General features: G+C 43.3%; 1 protein-coding gene across 5 annotated transcripts in view; it reads left to right on the top strand.

The window, feature by feature from the left end:
* SHROOM4 (shroom family member 4) overlaps window positions 1-19,808 on the top strand; it is a 298,508-nt gene that overhangs the window by 253,745 nt on the left and 24,955 nt on the right. For all 5 annotated transcript variants that reach the window (XM_055338487.1, XM_055338486.1, XM_055338488.1 and 2 more), the window contains 2 exons: window positions 1,149-3,615; window positions 8,594-8,655. In XM_055338487.1, coding sequence (XP_055194462.1) covers window positions 1,149-3,615; window positions 8,594-8,655 — 2,529 coding nt within the window. The remainder of the gene's footprint in view (window positions 1-1,148; window positions 3,616-8,593; window positions 8,656-19,808) is intronic.

Below are 19,808 nucleotides of genomic sequence, written 5' to 3'. Positions count from 1 at the left end.
ACTAGTGGTGCAGAGGGTGCTGACAACAATAGCAATTAAAACAAAAAAGCAAAAGAGCAGTAGCTACCGTGTATCGAACCTTTTCTAGGAGCCCAGGCTGTGACAAGGGCGTCACATTTATTAACTGCTTTTACCCACAAAGCAAGCCTCTGCTACAGATATTATTATTAGTCCCATTTAACAAATAGTATAGCGGAAGAGCTAAGAGGTTGGACTCACAGCGACTTAGGTTCAGATTCTAGCTTTGCTTCTTTAGCACCTTCGTGGGCTTGTCAGTTTACCTTGCTAAACTTGTTTCCTTTCCTCTAAAGTGGAGATAATAATATCTCCCCTTCAGTTTGAAATGAGACATTGTAAAGTGCCTGGTACATCATAGGTCCTTGGTAAATGGTCAGGATTGCTATGGTCAAGAAGAGAACAGGTTGCCGGAATTCCAGCCCTGTCTGGGTCACAAGCTACAGCTGGGTGATCTTGAGAAAATCACCTCCTCAGAATCACTTCCTTTTGAGCACTTGCCTGACTCCAGAGGTTCTCAAAAGTGTGGTCCCTTGGACCAGCAAGTAGTACCACCATCACCTGGGAACATGTCAGAGGGAAAAATTCTCAGGATCCACCCAGATATAGCACTCTGGGGCTAGGGCCCAGGAACCTGTGTTTGGATGAGCCCACCCCCTTCTTCTGATGCATGCTCAAATTCAGCAACCACTGATTTACAAAATGGGCTGGCTGAAATTGAATCAACCCTTTGGAGCCCCTCTCTGACACTAATATTCTATGATTGTCTGTCCTGGCAGAGAGCTGCATGCTGACTCCCTAAGGACAGTGACAGGCCAGAAGCAATTTTAGACTCACTGGTGGCCGGGAAACAAAGCCTAAGCCCTGATGGAGTTCTCACTCTTTTAGTCTTTGGGATCTTGCCCTCTCCTGCTCCCATGTATTATCTTATCTCCCATTTTACCACATCTCTGTGTGCCCTCACTGTCCATATCTTTCTCTGTTTCCCTTCCTTTCTGTGTTGCCTTATCTCCTTCTTATTTGTGGCATGGATGCCTCTGGGTTGTTCTGCCTTCTTCCATGGCAGGGCTGGCCAAGGTGGGAAAGGGATCCAGTAATTTGACTAACTAACCAGTGTGCCCTGTGTCTTGCAGTGACGTGTGTGTGCAGTGGTGCCCACTCTCCCGGCACTGTAGCACTGAGAAAAGCAGCTCCATTGGCAGCATGGAGAGCCTGGAACAACCAGGCCAAGCTACCTATGAGGGGCACCTTTTGCCCATTGATCAGAACATGTACCCCAACCAGCGTGACTCAGCCTATAGTTCCTTCTCAGCCAGCTCAAATGCCTCTGACTGTGCCCTTTCCCTCAGGCCAGAGGAGCCAGGCTCTGCAGACTGCGTCATGCAAGGCTCGGGGCCAGCTAAAGCCCCTAATGGCCGGCCCAGTGTAGCTGAGACCTCAGGAGGTAGCCGGCGCCCCAGTGGGAGCCACCCGACTCTCAGCTCCCAGATGTCATCCTGCCCAGAGGAAGGCCACCACTCAGAGCCTGCCAAAGCTGCCAGAGGCCCACCACAGCCTCCAGTGAGGCGAGATAGCCTGCAAGCCTCCAGAGCCCAACTCCTCAATGGAGAGCAGCGCAGGGCTTCTGAGCCTGTGGACTCCTTGCAGCAGGAGAAAGTGAGCTTAGACACTGTGCTATCCCCAAGGAACTCTAACAGGTTCTGCTGCCTCAGTGGGCAAGACCAAGTGACAAATGAGGGCCATCAGAACTGTGAGCTCAGCCAAACTCCTGAATCCAGCCAGCAGGACTCTGAGCATCTAATAATGGAGGCCTCAGCCAAAGCTGCTGGATTCCCAAAAGCATGTGACAAAGCTTCCAGCATAGATTACAGCCCACTCAACAAGGCTTCAGCAGAGCTAGCTAAGGCTTCCTTTGGCGGCCCCCCACACCTCACAGGACCCACAGGGCATCGCCATAGTGCCCCTGAACAGCTGCTGGCATCCCATTTACAGCATGGACACCTCGATACCAGGGGCAGCAAGGGAACAGAGCTCCCAGTTGGGCACGATGGCCATGAGTGGACTCTGTCACCCCTGCATAGCAGCCATACAGGAAAGAAAAGTCCATGTCCCCCTACAGGAGGAACCCAGGACCAACACAGTAAAGAAAGAAAAGCCAGGCAAGTGGATGATAGGCCTTTGTGTTCGGGGCACCAGAGCCCAAGCAGTTCCCCACTTGGAGAAGCTGATGGACACCCTCCAGAAAAAGGTTTCCAGGACCCAAACAGAGCAAGTGGAGCAGGCAATGAATCAGCCAGCCAGCAGCCCTCTGCCTCTGGCTCCCTCATCCAACAAACCAGGGATTGTTCTTCAACCACTAAAGTAGCTGGCAGCACAGAGGCTACTGAAGAAGGGGACAGTGAACCCAAGGAATGTGGCTGGGTGGGTGGTAGGCGGCACGGAGGTCCTCGGGGCCGCTCAATCCAAAACCGGCGCAAGAGTGAGCGTTTTGCTACCAATCTGCGTAATGAAATTCAGAGGAGGAAGGCCCAGCTCCAGAAAAGCAAGAATTCCCTGTCACAGCTGTGTGACACTCAGGAGCCTGTGGAAGAGACTGAGGAGCCCCTAGAAAGTCCTCCACCTCCCACCTCTAACTCATCTCTTCTATCTTCATATAAAAAACCACCTAGCCCCAGAGACAAGCTCTTCACCAAGAGTATGATACTCAGGGCTAGGTCTTCAGAGTGTCTTAGCCAAGCCCCAGAGAGCCATGAATCTAGGACAGGCTTGGAGGGACAAATAAGCCCTGGTCAAAGGCCTGGCCAGCCTTCTTTGGGCCTGAACACCTGGTGGAAAGTGTCTGACTCATCCCCCTCTGACTCTGAGAAAACCAATGTTCACCGTGGAGTCCGTGGAGGCCATTGGAGATGGTCTCCAGAGCACAACCTGCAGCCACACGTGGCACTAGCCATGGAAAGCCCTTCTAACCTGGGTGATAGCAAAGAATTGAAGGCTTCTACTGCCCCAGCTGGGGAGGAAGCCATCCTCCTGCCCTTCGCAGACAGAAGAAAGCTCTTTGAGGAGGGTAGCAAATCCTTATCTACATCCCATTTGCCAGGTTTAACCACTCATAGCAGTAAAACTTTTACCCAGAGACCAAAACCTGTAGACCCAAACTTCCAGCCACTGAGCTCCAGCTATCGGGAATTAAGGCACCATCCGATGGACCAATCGTATCATGCCACAGACCAATCATATCATTCTGTGTCACTTCTGCAGTCAGAAACTCCGCCCTACTCAGAATGTTTTGCAAGCAAAGGTCTAGAACAGTCCATGTGCTGCAAGCCACTGCACTGTGGTGATTTTGATTACCACAGGACCTGCTCTTACTCCTGCAGCGTCCAGGGCGCCATAGTCCATGATCCTTGCATGTATTGTTCTGGGGAGATCTGTCCCGCTTTGCGAAAGAGAAACATGATGCCCAACTGCTACAACTGTTGGTGCCACCACCACCAATGTTTCCGGTGCTCAGCCTGCTATCACAATCCCCAGCACAATAGCCCTGAGGATGGCAGCTTGGTACCTGGCAACACTTGGAAACCCAGGAAGCCAACAATGCAGGTGAGGCCTTGGTTCTTGGACGGGTTTGCTTCACTGTTCTCTTAGTGAGGAGGAAGCGAGGTAAATCACTGGAAAACATAACAATCACAATTCCTTGAAACTGTACTGCCCCAGCTTCACCAAGTGGTAGTGTCGTAACCCTGGGCACTCAGCCACCAGAATTGCAGTTAACCCATCTTTTGAGTTAGGCGAAAATAACTTTCTTCACAAGTGGACAGAACTGGAATTTATATACTGACTCTAAAACAGGTCTCTGAATGACCTTGAGCAAGTCATCCAACCACCAGGGCTTGCAATGACATGATTTTGAAAGGAAAAAAAGAGAATTTTTGCCTCATGAAATGGCCAATACTGAGGAAAGTCTTACTGCCTCATCTCTAAAGTGGGGGAAAATCATGGCCGCCTCATAGATCAGTTGTAAGGATCCAAACAGGCCCAGTGCCTGGCAGAAAATAGCACTTATTCCCTTCCATCTCCTGCTTAAAAACTGCTTGGAGCTACAAAATTTGCAAATGCCCTCCCTAGGTTCTGCTTTTAGAGACTTGATTTGTTTGGTTTTCTAAAGAACAGATCCTTATGCTTTTCTCCAGCCTATCTTTGTCAGAGACCTGGGTCGAGACCAGCCGTTGCTACACCCCGGTTGGTTATGACCTACCCCCACCAAACACAGGCCGCCAGCATACCCCCAGGGTACTTCTGAGAGGATCCCCATGTCCTTACTGACTCTCTGCCTCATTTCTTCCCCAGGGTTCCCCTGGTACCACCTTTTGGCTGGTGCACTTGAATCAGAAGTTAATTCCTGTGTTGAACTGTTGTTGCATAGGCAGACACTTCTGAATTACTTCATGTATGAAATTTCTCAAAACACATTCTTTGAAAAAAAAAAAAGGAACCTCAGGGGTGAAAGAAGCCTTACATAAAAGAGTATATGCTGTTTCTTTTATGAACATTCTAGAACAGCTCTTCTGTGGGCAACAAGGTTAGAATAGTGGTTACCTACAGAAGGTGTCCCAGAGATTGAGTGGGAAAAAGCATTGTTAATACTGTATGGAAATTCAATTTAATTCTGTATATTGGCCTTGTATCCTGCAACCTCACAAAACTCACTTATTAGTTCTAGCAGCTTTGTCGTAGCTTGAAAAGATGTTCTACATAGATAATCGTGTCATCTGCAAACAAAATTGTTTTTTATCATCCTTTCCACTGTGTATGCCTTTTCTAGGGAAGGGGGGAGCTTACTTCACCATCTAGGACCTCCAAGACAATGTTTAGTAGAAGTGGTAAGTTTAAGTGTGGCTAGTGTTGCTTTGTCTCAAATCTTTGGCTAATAAGGTTGAGGTGAGCTGTAGGTTTTTTGTAGATGCCCTTTGGCAGGTGGAGGAAGTTCCTTGTCATTCCTAGTTTGCTGAAAGCTTGTATCAGGAGTGGATGCTGAATTTTTTTAAATGCTTTACCTATATATTGAAATGATCCTATAGTTTTTTCTTTCATTCTATTGATGTGGCGAATTATAATTGATTTTTGAAATAAGAACCAGACTAGCATTGCTAGATTAAATCCTGCTTGGTCATGACATTGTATCCTTTTTAATGTGTTACTAGATTTGATTTGCAAATATTTCATTAAGGATTTTTGTGTTTCTGGTTATCAGAGATTCTTGTCTGTAGTTTTATTTTGGCCTTACCAAATACGTTGGGAATGGTCCCTCCTCTTCCGTCTTCAAGAAGAGTTTGTGTACAATCAGTATTATGTCTTCCTTAAGGGTTTAGTAGAATTTATCATTGAAGCCACCAGGACCTGGAGTTTACTTTGCAGAAAGATTTTAAACTACAAATTCCATCTCTTTACTAGATATAGGTCATTTCAGTCATCCACTTCTTCTTGTGAGCATGGGTAATTCATCAAGAAATCTTTCTGTTTCCTTGAGGCTTTCAAATTTCTGGGGATAAAGTTGTTTGTCACTTACTTTAAAATGCATCAAGAAGGTAAGATGGATTGGTGGATGGATGGAGGAATAAAGAGGTATGGGAACAAGGCAGATATAGTAAAATATTAATTGTTAAGTCTAAGTGGTGGATGTATGGGTAATTATAAACTTGTTCTACTTTTCTGCACACTTGAAAATATTTATAACAAACTGTGGAAGGAAAAAGAGGAGGAAATAGAAAATACTGGTTAAAAGGGACTGTTGCTGGAACCAGACTGCCTGCGTTCAAATTCCCCAGCTTTCCCATCAAAAAACACGCAGCTAGTGGTACCTACTTCATGAATTGGTTGATTAAATGTTTAAACATGGGTAAAGCACTTTGGAACAGTGACTACCAGATAGTAATCATCTGTTAAGTGTGAGTTATTTTCTCCTGAAATAAAGGGAGATTTTGGCTTAGGCTGAAATGCTTGCCAAAAAGCTTCTGCAAGTAGATAGCAGAGAAAGGGGGCTGAAGCTGGAGGGAAGGAGATGATGGCTTCCAGAAGTGTGAACCCAGAGCTAGTAACTCCATAAGGGAAGGAGGGGAACTTTGCAGGTTGCAGCAATTGGCAGCAGCAATGCCAGTGTGTCTGTACCCACACCATGCCTCTCCTCTTGTACTCTGAAGGATGAGGCTACATGGATTTCCAGTGCCTGTTAGACCAGCTCAGCAGGCCTGCTTAGACACTAGGCTTTCAGATATGTGGAGCCACTTCATGTCCATTTCTTCCCCTGTTGCCTGAACACACACATACACATGCCAGACATGGGGAAAACTTGCAGCATGGGATAGGACGCCCCAGCTCAAATGACCAAGGTGGTTGAGAGGGTGGCTGTCTGAAGTAGGGCTGAGATCCTGCTCCTTAGGGCTCAGGAAGAGATTAGGGAGCTAATTAGAACCTGTTTAGTGCTGTTAAGAGAACTAAAATCAGTATGCATATACTTTCCGCATACTTCATGCCAGTTAGTTTCACACATATTATCAGACTATTTCATTTAACCATTGTATGAGATAAGGTATAATAGGATTCCCATATTATAGCCAAGGAAACTGAGACTCAGAGAGGTCACACATGTACTGAGTGGCAAAGCCCACACTTAAACAACAGAATAGTAACTAACATTTGAGTGTCCACTATGCACCAGATACTATTCTAGGTGCTTTACACATATCAACTCATTCAGTCCTCAAAGCACTGCTATTTTGATAATCTAACTATTAAATAGCTGGGGGAAACAAGCTAAAAAAGAAGATGGGTACTTTGCCTGAGGTCGGTCACACAGCTGGTGAAGGGCAGGTGTGGGATTTGAATCTGTGTCATCTAGCTTCCAAGGCCAAGCTCCCAGCTCTGCTGGGCTGCCTCTCCATAAGTGGATTAAAAATCCCAAGCCCTCTCCAGTATGGCAAGATGCCTTCTGGCTATATAACTTCTACCAGGGTGGCAGTCAATCACCTGTCTGCAACAAGCCATAGGGAGAACTGCCTCATTCGTTCAAAGAGTGGAGGCAATCAATAGCAACCTAAGTGGCTCAAGGGAAAAAAGTAAGGTGATCTACTGGGGAGCTGAGAAGGAGGCTGTGAATTGGGACAGGACTTTGGTTTGGCCGCTGCTATTTACTGAGCACTTTCCATAGGGCATGGACAGGAAATCCTGGCTCCCACTGTGGCTGAATGAGTAATAGTGTCTTTGAGGGCAGGGACATCTCACAAGGGTGTAGAGGCAGGATCTGAAGTCTAACAAGTGGTCAGAGCTGCTCTAACATGACAGGTACAGGCAGGGACCGCTTAGGCCTTGGGAAAGCTATAAAACTTCATCTTGTCCGTGGCTCCTGACATCTACAACCTCCTACATGCTGAGTGCTGTGCTAGGCATCCTCTATGCACCTCCCATTTTGTTCTCACTCCTGGGAAGCCAGCAAAGCTTCATAGCCTAGTCCTTATTTGCCAGATAGGAAGCTGAGGTTCAGAGAGGTGACGTAACTTCCCTCAAATAACACAACTAATAAGTGTCTTGGCCAGTATGACTGACACCAAGTACCTTACTCCCAAAAGGGAGTAAAAAGGTTTTTTGTTGTTTTTACTGGGGCAAAGGTAATCAAATTTTGAATAGGACCAATATTAATAGCATTGGAGAAAGAGGGAATTTGGAAGATTGGTGAGGTTTAGGAAAAACTGTGCATCCCTGTTGAGCTAAGCTCTGAGTTGCTAGGTAGATTTCTGGATGCAAAATCAGGGAACATGTCAGAGGCAAATCTGCATCAGGTTTGGAGCTAGTATAGGAAGGAAGGGACATTTTTACAAATGGCACATGTGGCTTGAACTCCAGGGAAAAGGGTTGCTTGGGCAAAGCCCTTAAGGAAAAAATGTCCAGGGTGGAGGGTGTACTCTGGTAGTGTGGGGAATGTGGCACCTGGCACTCATGTTCCCCAGAGATGAGCCCACCTCAGCCCCTGCCAGCAGATCTGGAAGGAGGACGAAGGGCTCCTGCAATACAGGGGTGTGCTGGTATGTGTGTATGCATGCTCTCCTTCTGCCTCACCCTCGGAGAAGGTTGCAGCGGGAGCCTCGGGCCTCCAAGCCCTCTCAAGCACCAGGGCTTACAAGAAGATGCTTTCTATGTTAGAAGAGGAATGAGCAGGTTCACCGAGCAGAACAAACAAAAAGACCTCCTTCATGAGAGCCAGAGCAAACAGCAAATGTGCTAAACTGGTTTATAAGGTGGTTTTGGAGGGGAGCAGAGAAAGAGAGGGAAACGCAGAGTTTCTAGAGCACACGATCCAGGTCCCGGAGTGCTCTCATAGTCTCTGCATGCCCCCAGCAGTTCACTGGGCCTCCTGACAGGAAGGCAGCCCTCCAAGTGCATATTTCTCTAGCCTGGTATGGGAGAGTAGAAGAAACCAACTGAGGGATCTGCCCAAGGACAGGCTCCTGACCTCTTCACATTTTTGAGGCCATCTGGATACCTGTCTGCTCAGAGCTCCCTCACTTATCAGAATTTTGCCTTGCAGGAATTTCCTGGGGACAAATGGAAACCAATAACAGGAAACAGGAAGACCAGCCAGTCAGGGAGGTAAGTGATCACTCAGAGAGTTGGGGCGAGTTGGTGTCTCTGAGGCTTCTATGGAAATTGCTAAGATCTTTTGTTCACTCAGGTTTCTTTGAGGGGCCTGGCCTGCTATCCGAACCAAGAACTTGATGCCATAGATGTAATATAGCCTGCCCCCCCAGACAGCTGTACTACAGACCAAACTGATCACTAGGACATTTTCGAATAGGGAGTAGTTGGGCAGCATTGTGGGATGTTGTGCCCATCAGCTCAGAAGCCTGGGGCATACCTGCCCCAGCGCAAGGATGTGTGGAAGCAGATCATGCTGAAATATAGATGAGAAGGCATAAATGAGGCCTGCCCTCCCAGCAGCCATTGGGCAATTGGAGAGGACAGAGAGGAGTACCGTCCAGTACTGCTGTGCCTTTGCCTCAGTTGTTTGAGGCACTCGTTTCTTGGGCTTAGCCATGGTTCTTTTCAGAGGGCTTACTGAGAACGTAGGGTCTGCACATGAAAGTACAGGGGCAGATAGTGCTAATGATAGATTAAAACTCCTGGAAGAAGGTAGGGACATTTTTGTAAATGGCACATATGGCCTCGACTAGAGGGAGAAGACTTTCTTGGGCAAAGCTTTTAAAGAAAAAAAAAAGAGTATAGATTCTACTTCTGTAATGTGGGGAACCTGGCACTCATGCTCCCAAGAGATGAGCCCACCTTCCATAGGTGTCTATAAGGAGTGCACAGTTACCTTATCTGCGTTGCTTTCCATCAGCCTGGCAGAACCCTCTCTTTTGTGAAATTCCTTGATATGTTCTTTTAGCCAGTTCTTCTCCAGGCCAAATTATACAAGATACTCCTAAAGTATATTGATTCTTTAACTCTCACTGAAGGAAAGGACTAGAATCTGGCTCTCCTGACTCCCAAAGAGCCCAGGGTTCTTTCCTGGGGCCTGCATTATCCCCCTGTGATTTGGTAGTAAAGTCAGAAATAATTTTGGCTTTCTTTTGACTCCAAAGTCTAAGAAACCTATCAGTTTTCTGGTTGGCTATGAAAAAAGGGAAGAACCCAACATTTATGAAAAGTCTACTAAGTGTCAGTCACTGGGCTGGATCCTGTTTAACTCATAATCTCATTTATTCTCCACAACAGTTCATTTTATTACTTATGTTACAGATGAGGTCCAGGGAGATTATATAATGTAGCTGACATCACATAACTACTTAGCAATGGAGCCAGGACTGGGACCCAGGTTTGTCTGGTCCCAAAGTTTATGCTTTCCTCCCTTATAACTGCATCAATTAGGATCCCTAAGGAAACCTTTCAAAAGGATCCCTTAGCGTCATGTCTCAGAAGTCTGAGGTCTGGGTAGGGATACTATGGGACTCTATGGCTGGTCTGATTCCTCACTATGGGCTGACTTATACCATGTCCTTGGAGAGATCATCTCAATCCAGTGGGTCTGAATTTCCCATATTAGACTAAGACCTCTGAGAAAGAAGACCATATCTTGACTTTAGATTTCTCCTCTGTGCCTAACACAGCACCTGACACAGAAAAGTTGTTCAAGAGAGTGTCATTGGCTTACCAACCAAAGAAACAGCCTCTTCCACCATTGAATAGGTGAAATGATACAAAAATAATAATGCTACCTAGCATTTCTTGAGCATGGTGCTCTATTCTAGGCACCATGCAAAGCACTTAACAAACAATTTACAGCTGATCCTTGAATGACACAGATTTGAATTGCGTGGATCCCCTTATACATGGATTTTTTTTCAATGAGTACAGTACTATAAATGTATTTTCCTTATGCCATTCTTAACATAAAGAGGGCTTTATTCAAAATCTAGTGTATGTACTGCCTTTTTCAGGCAAACAGGAATATTAGAGAAAGAGCATCAGGAAGCACAATGCCTGTCCACCCACAGCGTGAGCAAGGATGACTAACCCACACAAAGTTAAGTAGCAGTAATAATAAATTACCACTTACAAAACAACCTATGTGCTGCCAGCTAAGTTACACATATTATGTTATGTTTTATATTCCCCCAAACTCTGTCAGGTAGGTATTATTCTCACTAGGGCAGTGGTCTTCAAATTTGAATGTGCTTTAGAAACACTTGGAGGGCTTGTTAAAACATAGACAAATAGATCCCACCCCTACCCGCAGCACCCCCCACCCCAACCCCTGCCAGAGAGTGTGATTCAGGAGGTACTGGAGTGAAGCTCAAAGTTTGCATTTCTAACAAGCTCCCCCAGGTGATACTGATGCAGCTGGTCCCCAGATCACCCTTTGAGAACCACAGACTCAGATAAAGGCTATGAGGTTCAGAAAAGTTAAAAGTAATTCAGCAAAAGTCTCACAACTACTAATGGGATGAACCAGGATTTATTTATTTATTTTTTTTTATAAATTAATTTTTATTGGTGTTCAATTTACCAACATACAGAATAACACCCAGTGCTCATCCCGTCAAGTGTACCCCTCAGTGCCCGTCACCCATTCACCCCCACCCCCCACCCTCCTCCCCCTCCACCACCCCCAGTTCATTTCCCAGAGTTAGGAGTCTCTATGTTCTGTCTCCCTTTCTGATATTTCTCACACATTTCTTCTCCCTTCCCTTATATTCCCTTTCGCTATTATTCATATTCCCCAAATGAATGAGAACATACACTGTTTGTCCTTCTCCGGTTACTGTGGCCAAGTTAAAAAAGGGTGTTGCCTGAGTTCTTCTCTGGGATTTTGATGGAATCTTGTCTCACATTTAGATCTTTCATCTATTTTGAGTTTATCTTTGTGTATGGTGCAAGAGAGTGGTCCAGTTTCATTCTTCTGCATGTGGATGTCCAATTTTCCCAGCACCATTTATTGAAGAGACTGTCTTTCTTCCAATGGATCGTCTTTCCTCCTTTATCGTATATTAGTTGAGCATAAAGTTCAGGGTCCACTTCTGGGTTCTCTGTTCTGTTCCATTGATCTATATGTCTGTTTTTGTGCCAGTACCACACTGTCTTGATGAACACAGCTTTGTAGTACAACCTGAAATCTGGCATTGTGATGCCCCCAGATATGGTTTTCTTTTTTTAAAATTCCCCTGGCTGTTTGGGGTCTTTTCTGATTCCACACAAATCTTAAAATAATTTGTTCTAAGTCTCTGAAGAAAGTCCATGGTATTTTGATAGGGATTGCATTATACGTGTAAATTGCCCTGGGTAACATTGACATTTTCACAATATTAATTCTGCCAATCCATGAGCATGGAATATAGATAAAGAGCTTCCAAGACAGGCAGGAACTGAAAGAATATGTGACCTCCAAACCAGCTCTGCAAGAAATTTTAAGGGGGACTCTTAAAACTCCCCTTTAAGAAGAAGTTCAAGTAACTCTGAACATGAATGGGCTTAATGACCCCATCAAAAGGCGCAGAGTTTCAGACTGGATAAAAAAACAGGACCCATCTATTAGCTGTCTACAAGAGACTCATTTTAGACAGAAGGACACCTACAACCTGAAAATAAAAGGTTGGAGAACCATTTACCATTCAAATGGTTCTCAAAATATACCCTAAAAACTACAGAACACTTCTGAAAGAAATTGAGGAAGACACAAAGAGTTGGAAAAATATTCCATGAACCAGGATTTAAAGCGAGCTCTTGTTTACTCAGATGAGTTGCCATGAGATGAAAAAGTGTCAAATGCATGGTTTAAACAAGAAGCATCTAGGAAGTGGTATGGGGCCAGTAGATGATAAATTGTTCTCTATTTAAGTTTGTTGGGGGGTAAGAAAACAGAAGACTGGGACCCACAGGAGGAAAGGCCCAGAGGGACTAAGCAGAGTAGGTTGGAAAAAGAAATTTCACTGGTTAAGAGTTCTGGCCTTGGAATCAGTCTGCCCAGATTCAAATCCAGTTTCTTAATTTCTCTAGCTGTGTGAGCTGGGCAAGTGGATGTCTGTCTCTCTGTCTCTCTGTCTCTCTGTCTCTCTCCTCTTCCCTCTCTCTCCCATCAGTTTCCTTATTCGTAAAGTGGGGTTAGAGTACCTACCTCATGTGATTGTTGCTAGAATTAAATGAGCAAATATGTGTAAAGCATTTGAAACAAAACCTGGCACAGTAAACCCTCAGTAAATGGTAGTTATGATAATAAGGGAGGGGGGAGCAGCAGCCATAGGAACAGTAGAGAAAAGGGGGGATGAGTGAGGTATTGGACCAGGATAGGTAGGCCTTGAAAACTATGTAATATCACAAATACGGAAGCTATTGAAGAGTTATCCAACAGGTAAGTGACGTGATAAATGCAGCACTTGAGGCACCTGGGCTGCATTCTGCAGCCTCGATAGGTTGGAGGAAGAGCAGCCAGGGGCAGTGATCCAGGCATGAAAGAGCACGGCTCTGGATTGGGAAGGTGGAAGTGCAGCAGGAATGAAGCCGAAGACAGATAAATACGTGTGCTATTTTGGGGAGAAACTGTTTATTATGAAAACCATATTACAGGAAATTAAAACCAGAAGAAAAAGTAGCCTTATTCCTACCACCCTAATACCCTCATTGTTTTTCATTTCCCTATCTGCTTTTATCTATAGGTATAGAGATTTGCAGGGGGAGCAGAGTTATAATAACTATGTAGATGTGATTTTGTGTGTCCTGCTTCTTTTTTTTCTCCACCAAGCATTACTTAGTAAACAATTTTTCATGTTGCTGTACTGGCTTCCTCAATAGTTATAAATTTTAATGGCTGCATTTTTCAGCAGCTTAATGTGCTATAATTTGCTTAATCATTCCCAAATTGTTGGAGATTAGGTTGTTTCCAATTTCTTGCTATTACAAAGTAGTGCTGCAGAAAAATTTTGAGTAGGCTCTAACCTTTTTCTCATTTTGAATTATCTCATTAAAAACAATTATCCAGAGTTGAGATCACTAGTGGAAACCATACAAACATTCTTACTGTTTTTGATAGATTGCACCAAACTCTTTCCCAGGAGGCATTTTACACTGCCATTAACGATATATAAGGATACCAGCTTCCCCCAAATCTTGCCATCTGTGGCAAATGTTTCTAATGCCATAGGTGGGAACAGTAGTACAGTTTCAATTGGCCTCACTTTGGTTATTCTCATTTGAGATGTTTTCATGTGTTTACTTAATATTTGCATTGCTTCTCCTTTGAATTGTCTGTTCAGATGACTTGCTTACAAGGAAGTGACACCTTTTGAGGAAAAAGGAGAGAGGACTGGTGACTGGAATTTGGGAAAGAAAGGAAATAAGTCAAAAGTAACTCCGAGCCCCAAGATACCTAGAGAAAGTAATTGACAGGGCTGGGGCAGGTGAGAAAAGGGACCTAACTCGGTGCAGATATGTTTGACATGCTGACTTTGAAGTTAATGAGGAAGACAAGTGGATCCTTCAGAGGAGGCTTGTCAATCAGGCAGCCACGGGGGTAAGATGAGGAAGAAGAACCAGCAAATATGCTGAAGAGGCAAGCAGCTGGCATGGCAGAAGAGGCAGGCCAGTGCACCATGACAAAAGATGAGAAGAGGACCACTACTGGCTTTGAGAGTTCAGAACCACAAGTGATCTCCAGGAAAGCAAACTTAGTACAGTGGTGGGCATAGAAAGTAGAGGGCATGACGTCTGTAAGGGGATTCATAGGAAAGAAATGTACTTCATGCCTTTTCTTTGCCAAATAATATTTCACTATATGGACATACCACTTTTGATGTATCCATTCATCTATTGGTGGACATTTAGGTTGTTTCCACTTTTCAGCTACTGTGAATAATGCTGCTGTGACCATTCGTGTGCAAGTTTCTGGGTGGACGTGTTTTCAGTTCTCTTGGGTCTAAACTTAAGGAGTGGAATCTGGGGGCCATATGGCAATTCTATTAACTTTCTGAGGAACAGCCTGTTTTTCAAAGTGGCCGTACCGTTTCACATTTCCACTACCAATGTAGGAAGGTTTCCATTTCCTTTCATTAATTTTAATACAGTGATTATGTGGTAGTGACACTGTGTCATTAGAAAGATATTTTAAGGAGCACCTGGGTGGCTCAGGGGTTTGAGCATCTGCCTTTGGCTTAGGTCGTGATCCTGAGATCAAGTCCCGCATTGTGCTCCCTGGCAGGGAGCCTGCTTCTCCCTCTGTCTATGTCTCTGCCCCCTCTCTGTGTGTCTTTTATGAATAAATAAATTAAATCTTTTAAAAAAAGAAAAATATTTTAAAAGAACTTTAAAAACATAGCTGAACATCTTAGAAATGTCTCAAAAGAATAAGTTGGCTAGGGAAAGGAAGAAGAGGAATGGGGTGGTAATTAGAGGGAGCAGTAATGTTTAAGCTGGTGGTCCTCAAAATGTGCTCCTGGGACCAGCAACCTCGGTATTGCCTCTGAACTGGTTAGGGATGCAAATCCTGAGGCCCCACTCAGACCTACTGGATCAGAAACCTAGGTTGGGGCTCTCAAGCTGTTTTAACAAGCCCTCCTAGCAATTCCGATGCAAGCTAATTATGAGAACCACTGGTTTAAGTGCAGGTTTGGTCAAGATCTGGAAAAGCAGTTTAAATTTAAAATCAGAAAAGAGAGGTCAATGGAAAGAAAAAAAAAGAATTTGGAGGTGAAGCTGGATGAGTTTATGACCTCAGGAAGATAAGAAGGTCAAGGGCAGAGATGACATTTAAGAGACGAAATCTTTTTTTTTATTTTATTTTATAAATTAATTTTTATTGGTGTTCAATTTACCAACATACAGAATAACACCCAGTGCTCATCCCGTCAAGTGTACCCCTCAGTGCCCGTCACCCATTCACCCCCACCCCCCGCCCTCCTCCCCCTCCACCACCCCTAGTTCATTTCCCAGAGTTAGAAGTCTTTATGTTCTGAAGAGACGAAATCTTGATGGAGTTTCCGCTCACCTTCCCCTCCAACCCCCACACACATTTTTAATGTTTCTTCTGTCGTTTCTGTCACAATTGGAATGATAGGTGTAGGTGGGAAAATCAAACGTATATTCTTGAGCCACTCTCTTTGCCTGGAAGCCTGCGATGAATTTTAATTTCAGGTAGTTACACTTGATTTTCTCCCTCCACTGTTATTTGATTTGTGTGCAGAGACTGCAAATGCATTATAATATTAGCAGGAGGGAAAAACGTCAGTGAGTAGATCTGCCAGGAGAAAAAGCAGATCCATAAATGATGCATTTAAAATCCAAAAGAAAGTATTTTCTAGATTCTCTCTCTTGGTTTTCTGTACCTGTGATTGCTTCCTCTGATCCTTTCTGATGCTCCATTTGGCACAGAGCTTTAGAACGTGTAGAGCACTTTTATATATGTGGCCATAGTTAATCCTTACAACAACCATTTGCAGTCAAGCCCTATTTTTCCCATTTCACTGATAAGGAAGCCAAGACTCAGGAGAAGGTAGTACTATACTGTTATAAAGAATAACAACAACAAAAGGTATAATAGCTAACATTTATGAAGTGTTTATTATGTGTCAGGCACTGCTATAAGCATTTCACATGAATTATTTATTATTTATCATCACCCCATGAGATAGTTACCATTTATTGACCCAATTTTACAGATGAGGGAACTTAGAGATAGATGAAAGTCATTTGCCCAAGGTCAAAGGGGCATCGGACTCCAGAGCCCTTTGCTTCCAGGATTATAAAGCAAGTACGTGACAAAACTAGACTATGACCCAGCTTTTTCAGTTCTTAGCCTAGGGCTCTCTTCCTTCCTTTTATCAAACCACATCATGAGCATAGTGTGGAATATCCAGTACACATTTCCTATTTGCTGATTGAGTGAAAGAAAATGGATAATTCACAGTTGAATCTCATTGTATTAGGAAGAGTACACTTTTCAGGAAGACATTGCCACCTACAAAGAATGCAGTCTTCTGAGGCATGGGTTTGTCAAAAGTGTGACAAAGGGAATTTAAATACTTGGGCATTAATGTAATCTTGGGCTCACAAAACTTATTCCAGGAAAATTAGAAAACTCTAACGGGAGAGATAAAGACCTGAATAAATGCATAGCTATACTCTGCTTCAGTCTGAGGAGAGTAAATCTAGCAGTGATTATTACAGCACTCCCTAAGTTAATGTATAGATGTGATGCATTGCCAATTAGTCACTGCAGGATGCTTTATAGAACTTGTCAAATTCATAGTGAAATTTATCTGGAAGAGTAAGTGGGCAAGAATACCAAAGAATACATTAATTTAAAAAGGCAATGATGGTAGACTTACCCTATCAGATTCTAAAGCCTGTCATAAAGTGACAATTATCAAAACCATATGAGAGAGGGTTGAAAAAAGGCAGTGAATTTTTTTTTAAAAAAAGAGTTTCTAGGAATAGATTCAAGCTATTCCAAGAATATAGAGCACACTGGAAGCATCCCTGAACTGGGGAAAGCAATCACTCTTTCTTTAATAAATGTTGGAAATTTAGGTATCAATTTAGAGAATAGTTAACTTAGATCCATAGCACATACAATGCTCTATAGAAACTTCCAGGAAGCAGACAGTGGAGTAGCATATTTGTTCCAACTATGAATGGAAGATAAATTTGTTTCTGTTAAATGGAGGATATCATTAGAGACAAGATGGATGATTTTAAAAATACAAAAAGGTTTTTTGGGTAGTACTTTGTAAAATAAAATATAATGAGCTAGGGCAGCCTGGGTGGCTCAGCAGTTTAGTGCCGCCTTCAGCCCAGGGCCTGATCCTGGAGACCCGGGATTGAGTCCTATGTCAGGCTGCCTGCATGGAGCCTGCTTCTCCCTCTGCCTGTGTCTCTGCCTCTCTCTGTGTGTGTGTGTTTCTCATGAATAAATAAATAAAATCTTAAAAATATATATATAATAAGCTAAACAACAGAATGAGGAAAATGTGGTCAGCATCATTGATAACAGCTGACTGTCCAAAAACTATAAAGAATGGATATAGATATAGAAGGTCAGCTTTCAGATTCAGCTTCATAAAAGGGCAAGGAAACTAAGCAGGCAATTTACACTTGAGAAACTCAAGGCAGTGAAATCACTGCCTGGAAAAGTACAGTCTCACTAGAAATTAAAGAAATGCAAACAAAAACAACTTCTACATATCAGAACCTGCTTATTAAACTATCAACAATTAATGGAAATGATAAACAGAAACCATAAAACCCTATCTTGACAAGGCTATGAGGAAACCGTTTCTGGGAGCAGTATAAATTGGTTCAATTTTCCTGGAGAACAATCTAGAAATTGCAACAAGAGTTAGAAAACTGTTCAGACCCACTGACCCAGCAGACGCCCAAAGAAATAGCCTTAAAACAAGGAAAATAGTATTTGCTTAAAGATGTTCATAGTAGTACTATTTGTAATCATGGAAAAGATTTACCAATCAAATATATCATCATGATGGAACAGAATATAGCTATTAACAATGACAGGTATACAAATACTGGGTCTTGCAAAGAAATGAGTATTTTTATTAATATTAACCAAAAAGGCTAAATCCTAAATCACATGTTGAATCTGATAGTAGCCACACACAAAGAAAATCCAGAAAGGCAGCTAGTAAGCTATAAATAGCTGGGGTTGAATACACATGGTATTTGGGGGGTACATGTCAAGTTGCTGGAATTTATAATAAAAAAGAAAATCTAAAGAAGAAGATTGATTGGTTTGATTTAGGCCTATGAAGTTAAAGATCAAAGGCTTTGGAAAAATCCCCATACTAATGATAGACAGTATTACTTACCAGACGTGCTTGATCTCACTGTTATCTAGCATTTGGTTTGCTAGAATTCTCTATCAACCAGCCCTTCTGCATATTTAAGTCTGAGAGCTTTGATATTTCTGAAAGTGTATGTCACCAGACTTTTGCAAATTTCCAAATTTGTCACTAACACTGCAACACAGAATCTCCCACTCCCACCATAAACATTGTACAGTCTAGCTCAGAAGCATCACTTTCTTAAGACCTTTCCATCACTTCTATCGCCAGCACTATCTTGCAGATAGTTTGCACTTCAGTGCCATTATTCATAAAGAAGCACATTTTCTCTCTGCCATGGTTACTGCATCTGTGTACCTTGACATCAGAGACCCCTCAAGCCACGTTGAAATGACAGTGCCAAGTGGTTGACAAGGCCTTTGCTAGGTGCCTTGTCCTATAAACCAGTACTATGATGCCTTGGAAGTCAAATTCATACCCTTTGCAAAATGACTAGTTACTACATTTTGTGGATCTTTAGGGTTACTCCCAAAGGTTTAAATTCTTAAGCCTTATATACATGCATCCCAGAGAATAATTGAGCAACCAGAATGCCTTTTAAACTGTCCATGATAGAATTGTGTTCTTCATAACTTTGGTATTAAGTCTTTCCTATTGTATTCTAGATCTTTAAAAGTCAGTACATTAACATCAGGTATACATGAGGACTCAAATAGACAAGTCCTCTCTTTCCCTGACCTGTCCGTTGCTTAACCATGGTGGGGCACCAAATTTCCTTGAATAACATCAGGATTCCCAGAACTTTTTGGACCAGTATTCCCATTATTTTATTTTGTAAATCTTTATCCTAGTTGTCACCTGTTAATTAAGTGAATTTTGTTTTGAGAAGTTTTTTTAATGGCTTTATACCTCTTTAAGATATCCCAATGAGTTGGGAACCTTGTAGGTAATGACTGTTTAGAGCAATAGATCCCAGAGTGTGATCCCAGATCAGCAGTACCATCATCATCCGGGAAATTGTTAGAAATTAAAATTCCCCACCTTGCCCCAGACCTACTAAATCAGAAATTCTGGGGATGGGCCCCAGCAACCTGTGTTTTAATTAGCCCTCCGGGTGATTCTTATGCATGCCAAAGTTTCATTACCTCTGGATATCAGGGAATAGAGCCTTAATAAGCTTGGCCAGCCTGATCCTCAGCTGAATTATTCTTGTATCAGACCCCTCAGGTCCCCTGACAATGTATTGTTTGCTCCTAAAATGTTTTCTTACTAAATCTCTTGAGAAGGTTATCAGAATGCTAAAGAGCCAGCATGTTGCGTGGGCAAAAGTGGGGGCATTGAAGTCAGATGGACCTTAGCTGTAACTTCTGGCCACTGTTCCCTTTGTGTTCACCCAGTCAATTAACCTCTCCGAGCCTCATTTCTAACATGGCCAAGAGAATACCCATGCCAGAAGAT

This window comes from Nyctereutes procyonoides, unplaced genomic scaffold (assembly GCF_905146905.1).
Source record: "Nyctereutes procyonoides isolate TBG_1078 unplaced genomic scaffold, NYPRO_anot_genome, whole genome shotgun sequence".
NCBI lineage: Eukaryota > Metazoa > Chordata > Mammalia > Carnivora > Canidae > Nyctereutes > Nyctereutes procyonoides.
This window is presented reverse-complemented; position numbering and strand designations above follow the sequence as displayed.